Source organism: Prionailurus viverrinus, chromosome A1 (assembly GCF_022837055.1).
Source record: "Prionailurus viverrinus isolate Anna chromosome A1, UM_Priviv_1.0, whole genome shotgun sequence".
Lineage (NCBI taxonomy): Eukaryota > Metazoa > Chordata > Mammalia > Carnivora > Felidae > Prionailurus > Prionailurus viverrinus.
This window is the reverse complement of record NC_062561.1, coordinates 101,488,891-101,498,727: the sequence shown is the minus strand read 5'-3', so window position 1 is coordinate 101,498,727 and position 9,837 is coordinate 101,488,891. Positions and strand designations below refer to the sequence as shown.

Genomic DNA, 9,837 nt, shown 5'->3' with positions numbered 1-9,837 from the left:
CAATTTAATTTTCTAACAGAATATTTATATTGAAGTTTGGTATTTTAAGCAAACATTTTATTCTTGAAAGCTTATTTTTGAGAGAGAGAGAGAGAGAGAGAGAGAGAGAGAGAAAGAGAGAAAGAGAGAATATGAGCAGGGGAAGGGCAGACAGAGGCAGGGACAGAGGATCCGAAGTGAGCTCTGCATTGACAGCAGACAGCCTGACGCGGGGCTCGAACTCACGAACCATGAGATCATGACCTGAGCTGAAGTCGGACACTTAGCCGACTGAACCATCCAGGCGCCCTTAAGCAAACTATTTTAAAGTGGAAAGGCACTTCAGGAATCAGTCTTACACCCTTGTTTTATAGATGAATTTTATGTGGTAAGGCCAAAGTCACATAGTTACAAAGTAATAGAAGAATGAACACACGTATGCTGACTCCAGGTTCAGCTTGATCCACTGTATTATACTTAGTGCTTATTTGTCTGGTTTAAGGAAAAAAATTAAGTTCAGATGTATAAAAGGCTAACGTTATTAGCACTATTAATGTTCCTATTCTATTTCTTTGGAGTGAAATTATTCCAGTAGTATGAATAGGAGGCGCAAAGATTATAGGTGGAGGTGGGCTCAGTGGTGAATATATTAAAAAGGCTGGTAGCTACCAGAGGCTCATATAATTTACTTGAAATTTCCAAAAGACTTTTTCTCTTTTAGTAAAGACCATTGAGGGGAATGAAATCTGGAACGGGAACTGGGTCTGTTACTCCCTCCAGCTTGAATAAGACTGAGAATAATTATTACTTTTGAGAGGTGCTGAATACTCTAATGAGCGTACCCCAGTGGAATGGGTGATCTCACCGAGTTATTACCCTGAATGTCAACTGTGTCTCTGCAAGTAATATGACTACGGACATAGTAACAAGACATGACTGTAGCCAAACTATTCCCAGTAAGTCGAGATTTTGCTCTGGGTTAATGGGACCAGAAGACGGCATCTCATACACTCTACTACGAACTGCTCATTTTGCACAAGTTTCTAAGTTATCTCCAACAGAAGCAACAGAAGTCCTATTTCTGCATTAGTTTCTCCTTCTTAAGAGAGTGTCTTATTTTTGCATCTTCCAGGACTTCTTTTTCCTGTTCGATTGATCAAGTCTTTCCTATTAACCTATTAAGAATCAGGTACTCCTCTGAGTTCTAGGAGTATAAAAATCAGTAATGCCTACAGTAGGCTTAAAACTTCAGCTAAAACAGCTGGAAGCAAACACATCCTGAGAACACTCTGAGCTATTAACTGTATCCAGTAAACTGCCAGACAGGACTCAGTTACACGTACCACATCTGTCTCCTCTGGGAGACGCACGTGGTAAGCTTAAGAAGAGGGGTATCTTTAAGAACACGTTAAAAAATGAAAACAACTCTGATGCCAGTCATAACTTGAACTTTCGACAGCCTCAAGGAGCATGTAACAGCCATCTCAAGAGGATACAGAATAGGTAAGAAGGTTGACAAAGACAAATTTCATTTTACTTCAAATTTGCTTTATGTTATTCATGGTTATTCACCAAATCACAGGGGATTTCAGCGTGGTACCATTCTTTGTCCGTTACGAGCACAGATGACCTTACCGTTAGTTTCAAACGAAAAACAAAGAAAAGGCAAGGAGTCAGTTAACTAAGACACAAAGTCTAGGACTTTGAAGATGAGCGAAATCATAGGACTTGTAATAGAAGCACGTAAATACATTTTTTTCCTAATTCCTAAATTGGACATTGGTAATAGGGATGGAGTAAAACACGAAAGCAATTATTCATTCTCTGCTTTACTAGAGACAAGAACATTCTCCAGAGTAGAATCAAAAGATAAATGTTCTTTGGTTTATGATGATTTCAGAAGAAAACTTAACCTTCATTTAGTCATTTCTAACAAGAGTTCAGCCTTTTCTGTCAACTAAAAAGAAATTAATGGATCATATCACCTAGGCATATCTAGAAGCAAAAATTTCTTCCCATTAAAAATGCTTTCAAAAGATCTCTAATATGTTTATATACCCAAATAATTTGTTACTAATACTTCACAAGGAATAGCATTTTATTACTGTAATCACAAAATCAGAATTTCTGTACAGGAATGTATAAGTGAACATTAATCAACACGTTGATAATTCACTTCATAACGAGGGCAAACACGCTACAGAATGTATTGTAAAGAAAAAAATATGTAAAATTGTCTGGCCTTGCAGTGCACTGTTTAGTGCAAGTATTTAAGACACAACAGTGTTCAATTCAGCAAAGTACTGCAGAATGTCATGCCACAGTCCACTTAAGTCAAGGAGGGTCGGGACATGCAGCTTGTAATAAAATGGCAGAGTATATATGTGTGTGTATATATATATATGTATATATATATATATTTATATATATATAAAAAAACCACATATAATTCATAAAATATAGAGTGGTTTATTTAGATGGTTTTAAATGATTTCACTGTGGAATTCAGCGTAACCGGAACAAACATCCAAGATCTTCATAACAGAAATCTTCTCACTAGGCAATGGCTTTGGCTTCAGGCAGGAATGCCTCCCAGTATTTTATCAGCTGTGGATCATAACCAAAGATATTCTAATTACCTTTTTGTCATTTATATGCACATATTCCGTACCTCATTTAGAAATGTATATGTAAGTAGCTAACAATGACTAACATTTATTAAAGTCTGGTTCTAACTTTTTTTTTAACGTTTATTTTTTGAGAGACAGCACAAGTCGGGGAGAAATAGAGAGGGAGACATAGAGTCCAAAGCAGGCTCCAGGGGCTCAAACGAGGGGCTCAAACTCACAAACTGTGAGCTGAAGGTGGGTGCTTAACCAGCTGAGCCACCCAGGAGCCCCTACTATAGCCTGTTTCCAAATGGGATCATTTAAATGTCCCTAACTGAAGTCTGTCAACATATTTCGTGTGTAAATTATTTTAAATGTTAATTCCCACTGGCTAACTTCAGTTTTTGATGTAAACAATATAGTTTTTAAAATACCTTACAACTTCAGATTTTTTTGGCTTATGTGGAATTGTATATAAAAACAGATTGTTACTGTAAATTAAATGAGACTACCTTACATAATAAAACTGCAATGAACTGTTCCAATATGAAGGGATAACATCCTAATCAGAGGGTATTCACATTTTATGTTATTGGTAGCCAAAAACAATGAAAAAAAAAGGAGCAAGAAAAGAAAACACTAGGCAGGAAAGAAAGGGACACATGCAGTCTCTCTTGAAACTGGAAGGCATCAGCTACCAGTGTTTCTTCAATAGTCCACAGAATTAACCAAAGTATAAACTGAAGTTATGTTTAAAACAACTCCTTTAAAAACAAGTTCATGTAAATTGTTCTTTTAAAAAATCTAACCTGGTGAACTAAGTATTTAAAGACTAAATGTAATCTGAACATATAATGTCATTGCTTAATCAAAAACTAATCTATTTTATATTACATAATCAAGTTTCTATCCACATTTATTTTAAAACGGGAGAAAGAAGACATCCTTTTATTCAAAACATTACATATAATTTGATTACTCAAACTTGTAATAGAGCAAACAGAAAAAAAAACCTGTACTATTTTCTTATTAGAGACTTTAATTAAAAGCCACGGTCTTCTCTGTTCTCTCGTTAAGGAGACAAATTTTGTGGCATACAATCATCACAAACCACACACAAAATAAAACAAAGACCAAAACAGCACAACCCTCACCCCTGCCTGCTAACCTTAAATAAGCTAGTTTTTCATTTAAGTTCTGTTATGGAAGAGAACTCACTCTAAGAGTTTACTCAAACCACTGTGATCACTAGGGAACTAAAACTAGGAAGACAAGAAAAGGGAAAAGACTGTCTAGCAAGTTTCTCATCACCTAACGTGGGAAAAAAGCATCTTGCCTGGTGTTCAAGAGCAGAGGCAAAAAGGACCTGAGACTTTCCAGTTTAACTACCAGTAATTATTTCCTCTGTGGTCATCAGTTTTCTCTACCCCATTTCTTATTTTCCGTAAGTATAAAAGCTCCTTTCACTGACGTGTTTAAAATGAAGAAGTATACCAAAGTCCTAGGAGAATTTATAAGTTATAAAAGAAGTCATAAAGAAAACAAGCTTACCTGTTGTTGTGTTTGTACTAATGATTCTAAGTACTTGATAATAACAGTTTTAAAATCTTTCACTCGTTCTTTCTGTAGTACATGAAGAAAAACTCCATTAGTACAAAACTAAATTCGATTTTACTACAAAATCACAGCAAAAAAAAAAAAAAAAAAAAAAAAAAAAAAAAAAAAAGACCACGTTGTTGGGACAAGTGTAAAATTATTATACTTGCCTCAAATCTTCCCACTTCTTTTCGAATTGTTTTAGAAATCTGTTCAAAATCTCTTTCTCCTTGTTGTACCTTTGCCTCCCACTAATAAAAACAAACAAAAAAGCACAAATTTATAACTCTTGTCAGGAAAATATTATAGAACTAGCTCATTTAATGCAAGGTCTGTAGACCCTGAGGAAGCTCACTACTGGCAAAGCCCAATTCAGGATCATTCAAACTTTCATCTAACTTCTAAGCAGCAGAAACGCCTAGGAGGTTAATTTTCATTAATATTTCACTGTCACATTTACTCAAGACGACGATATTAAAAAAAATTTTTTTTAATGTTTATATTTATTTTTGAGACAGAGAGAGACAGAGCATGAGCAGGGAGAGGCAGAGAGAGAGGGAGACACAGAACCTGAAGCAGGCTCCAGGCTCCGAGCTGTCAACACAGAGCCCGACGCGGGGCTCGAATTCATCAATCACGAGATCGTGACCTGAGCCGAAGTTGGACGCTCAACTGCCTGAGCCACCCAGGCACCCCATGATGAGGATATTTCAGTACTTAATCAATTACAATCTCCACAGCTTAATTATATGACTAAGAAAGATGAAAACATTGAGTATAAAATTCACTATGAAATAATTTAGCAGTGTTCTTTTTGATATCATTAATAATTCCATATTATATCAAAAATATTCTGCCAAGTTCAAGAATACACGTTCATCACAATTTATATGCCCATGGAAATACTTTAAATTAAGAAAAGTGTACGACAAACATTTAAAAAACATTTTTTAATAGTAAAATGTTCGGCTTAAAAAAAAAGTGTGGAATTATGGTCTACTGAAGACCTTGCTCGTCAACATTAAATTCAGTACAGAAACAACAAAACATGTGACCAGTGACCAATGGAACAGCTAAAATAAAATAACTGAAGACTTAAGCAATGAAATGGTATTTTCCCACTATGTAACCAAAACAGTGGTACATACTCTTCAAAGAGCAGGTACATTTACTTTTAGTAATATAAAGGTTGTCCTACCTCTTCAATTTCCTTATTGAAGCATGGCAAAAGAAGTGTATAAATTATAATAAACTTATACAAATTTACTAAAATACCATATATAGTACATATATATGGGGGATAATGTTGCTTGGAAAGCTAAATATGGGGCAAGTCTATGGTCTAAAACATAAAATAAGTAATTATCTGAAATTAAATGAACCATCTCAAAAGAAATGTGTAATTACTAATTAGAGGTTAATTTAAATCTTTTCCTTGTGCGCTTCTTTATCCATTCCATAATAATCGTGTGGCAGTAAGAAAGGGCTCTGGAGATTTTTGACGATGATCAAAACATTAAAGTAATTCTAACACAGTTCATAAAATTATGGAGAAATGGCTAGTGTTGAATGGCTCAGAAAAAAATTTATGAAAAATTATGCATATATGAATGACTCACGGAAAATTTGAGTGAAGTGATAAATAAAGCATTTTATATTAATCACCTCTCTTATTTCATTTTTAGCTTGCTGTATTTTATCTGGTTTGTTGGCCACCATCATTTTTGCCTCAGTTTCACGTTTTTTGAGCAAAGTAATTTGGGCATCTTCCCATTTCTGCCAGCACTTCATCCGATGGTCAAACACACCCTGTAAGTGAACGACATAATGCTATTAAGCGAGGGAGTTACCACTGAATTACTTTCATTATACTTGAAGTGCTGTAATACTGAAAACAATAAAAAGTATTTTAAACGCCATTCTCATATGCTAAGATAATGCAAATAAAGATGCCAATATAAGAGAAATTTCTGTGTTCACTTCCTTGAAAACAAAAACAAGTCCCTGTGACTAGAAGAGCTCTGAATAAATAAACAGAAACTACATACAAGATGCATTTATTTCACTAGCCATTTGGGTTTTAAATCTAGCTTGTAATAAGTTTCTAACAGAGTTTTATGAAGACAGATTTAATAGGAAAAGGCTGGTATCATATTTACATTGTAAGTTTCCCTACTTAAAAAAAAAAAAAAAAATCAAAAGCAGATTTAAGTGTTGGAAATAGGCCAGAAATTGAAAAGAATAAAATGAGAAAACCCTGTAAGACTACAGGAAGTAAAAATGTGGAAAAGATGACCCACAGCAAATAAAAGCAAAGCAATGAAAAAGTAAAGGCGTAACAACAACAAAAGAGAGAGTCCTACACAAGATGAACGGGGAAAATGAGTGTGTGTGTGTGTGTGTGTGTGTGTGTGTGTGTGTGTGTGTGAAACGCACATGCACACACACATCTAGTAGGCAGGACCAAATGAAAAACTAGACCAAAAGATGGTAAGAGACCAAGTCAACCAAATACACTACTTCTTTCAAGGAGTTTGGCAAAGTAAGAACAAGAGGATGGAAATAAGAATTGAAATATGAACATAAGAGAGTAATTAGAATCTCCTGAAAAAAGGTGACAGATAGGATGGGAGAATGTAATAATAAATCCTCTATTTTGATATTGGAGATATATTCATATTATTTTAGTATTTACTATTCGAACAGATGAAGCTGGTGTTAATACACTGGGTGAACCAGAAAGCAGTAAACCAGAGTTATTTTCATTACCCCAAATAAAGAACTTCTTGGATCAAGAAATAAATAAATCCATGTTCTTATGGGGACTTGCTGAAGAGTACACAGATAATCTACCTTAAAAATATACGCTTGGGAACAAATCAAATTTGGATCCAAATACTAGCTCTGTCACTGTATGATCCTGGATAAATTAATTTCTGTAAGCCACAGATTCCCCAAATATAGAAGGAAGAAAAGGAGATCTATATTAGTGGATTGGAAATAAAATGAAAAATAGCACAGTGACTTAACCTAGCAGATGTTTAATAATTAGCAGGTACTGTTATGGATTATTCCTAAAACCACACACAAATAAATTAAGAATTGATTAACTCCTGTATTTATACTAAAAGTACAAATAATAATAACACAATAACATAGGAAAAAACCATAACTGGACCGCATTTATATTACTGCATATTTCAAAAATGTGGGCAACAGCAAAACAAACAAACAAACAAAAAACCTCTAAATCAACCACAAACCAAAGTGTTTTCTTTCCAAAGACCCTGCATATTTCAAATTAACCAGGACAAAAGACATCGTGGGCAAACTGATAAGTCAAAGCATCTTATTTCAGGTATTTAAATCTACCTTGTTAGTTTTAATTTGTCATCTCATATAATTTCTCTTCTCACATTACTGAGTAAATCTTACTGTCCCCTTTGCTTTAAAAAAAATTTTTTTTAATGTTTAATTTTTGAGAGAGAGAGCACATAAGTGGGGCAGGGGCAGAGAGAGGCTCTGGCTGTGTGGCTCAAACCTGCGAAATGAGAGATCACGACCTGGGCCGAAGTTGGATGCTCAACTGACTAAGCCACCCAGGTGCTCTGCCTGCTTTTCTTATAGTTAAAAGACATTTTCCTCATGACATTCTTTTATTTTAAATGTTTATTTGAGAGAGAGCAGGTGTGTGCACAAGCAAGAGAGGGGAGGGGCAGAGAGAGAGAGAGAGAGAGAGAGAGAGAGAGAGAGAGACTCCCAAGCAGGCCCTGTGCTATCAGCACGGAAGCTGTCCCAGGGCTCTGATACCAGGACCTGCAAGATAATGACCTGAACCAAAATCAAGCGACCCAGGTGTCTGTCCCAAGGTATTTATTAGAACTTAATTTTGCTTCAGCCAAATTAATTGCGTGAAAAATAATAAAAATAATACATTTAGCATAAGTAGATGAAGAAAGTCACTACCATTTAAACACCACTTGCCCCTCATTAACCCCCTACACATACAAACACCAAAATTTAAGATTTTATTTCTCATCTTTAAGAGAAGAGGGCCACCACATCAGCTCTTCATTTATAAACTCCTCTGTTTAGTAACAATTTGATTACTTAAAATATGTATGAATACAGGGCAAAAGCTAACCAAAATGCCCTTCAATTTCAATATTTGCTTAAGTTCTCAATATATATAAAATGGCGTTTTTGGTGATACAGTAATTTAAACTAATTTTATCCCTGCCCAATTTATTATCTCATCAGATTCTAGAACCATTACATGTTTATTGTGGCACATACATAGGAGCTCTAAAATAAAGACAGAACTATGAAAGTCAGGTTATAATAAAAAAAATTTAATCTCAGCTCTAAAGAGAAATAACTTTTCTTCATTTGTTTTCCTTGTAATCAAAAAAAAAAAAAAAAAGATCAAAACCACACTTGATATTCTAGAAATGCTACCTTAAAAATCAGTTAGGGGCGCCTAGGTAGCTGGGACAGCTCAGGTCATGATCTCACAGCTCCAAAGTTTGAGAACTGCATCGGGTTCTGTGCTGACCGCTTGGAGCCTGGAACCCGCTTCAAATTCTGTCTCTCTCTCTCTCTCTTCCTCCCCTGCTCATGCACTATGAACTGTCTCTCTCTCTCAAATATAAATAAACATTAAAAAAAATTTTTTTTTTAATGAGTTAAATCACAACTTAATGTTTTTCTTGTATGTCAAGAACCAAATCTGCTCTAGTAGAACCAGCCTCTCCTGTAAGAGAGACAGATTTACACTGATGAACTACTTTGGACCTCCATCCCTCTGCCAATTTATGTTATACATTTGTATGCAAACAGGCCTAGGTTAGACAAGGCTGCAGTTGTGGAACATTTTCCCTGGTCCACCAAAACACTACAATTTTAATTTTTTAAATTTAATTTTTTTTAGTTTTACACTTCATGCCCAGCACAGGGCTTGAACTCACCACCCTGAGGTCAAGACCTGAGTTGACATCAAGAGTCAGACGCTCGGGGCGCCTGGGTGGCGCAGTCGGTTAAGCGTCCGACTTCAGCCAGGTCACGATCTCGCGGTCCGGGAGTTCGAGCCCCGCGTCGGGCTCTGGGCTGATGGCTCAGAGCCTGGAGCCTGTTTCCGATTCTGTGTCTCCCTCTCTCTCTGCCCCTCCCCCGTTCATGCTCTGTCTCTCTCTGTCCCAAAAATAAATAAATGTTGAAAAAAAAAATTTTTTAAAAAGAGTCAGACGCTCAACTGACTAAGCAATCCACACATCCATTCCTAGTTTTAATTTTAATTAATATCACCTTCCAATTCAGTGATTCTGAAAATATGCCACTCAGCTTCCTGGAGTCGTCCAAAGATGTTGATTACTTATAGCCAAACAAAGAAGCTTTTCAACTCTTTGGGGAAACCATCTAGTGGGTTTACAAGGTATTTTACATGTTTTATAAATTTACATTCTCTGTAAGAATTCTTCATGAAAAGTTCTAGTGCAAAACATACTGAAAACCGTATTTTCAATCCCTGACCCTACTGTAGGGGTTCACAGGCAGCCAATACATGAGAATGCATACAATGAGTACAATGCTTAATATATGTTAGGTAACATTACTAGCCAAAATGTGGAGTCCTACATGTGAGAGGCCATGCCCC

The 9,837-nt window shown here is 35.7% G+C and overlaps 1 protein-coding gene across 1 annotated transcript in view; it reads right to left on the bottom strand.

Moving 5' to 3' along the window:
* Positions 1-2,428: 2,428 nt before the first annotated feature.
* SNX2 (sorting nexin 2) overlaps positions 2,429-9,837 on the bottom strand; it is a 56,392-nt gene continuing 48,983 nt past the window's right edge. The window contains exons 12-15 of the mRNA XM_047858610.1: positions 5,850-5,993; positions 4,355-4,435; positions 4,140-4,211; positions 2,429-2,586 (exon numbers count right to left, since the gene is read on the bottom strand). Of these exons, the coding sequence (XP_047714566.1) occupies positions 2,536-2,586; positions 4,140-4,211; positions 4,355-4,435; positions 5,850-5,993 (348 nt within the window). The 3' untranslated portion in view covers positions 2,429-2,535. The remainder of the gene's footprint in view (positions 2,587-4,139; positions 4,212-4,354; positions 4,436-5,849; positions 5,994-9,837) is intronic.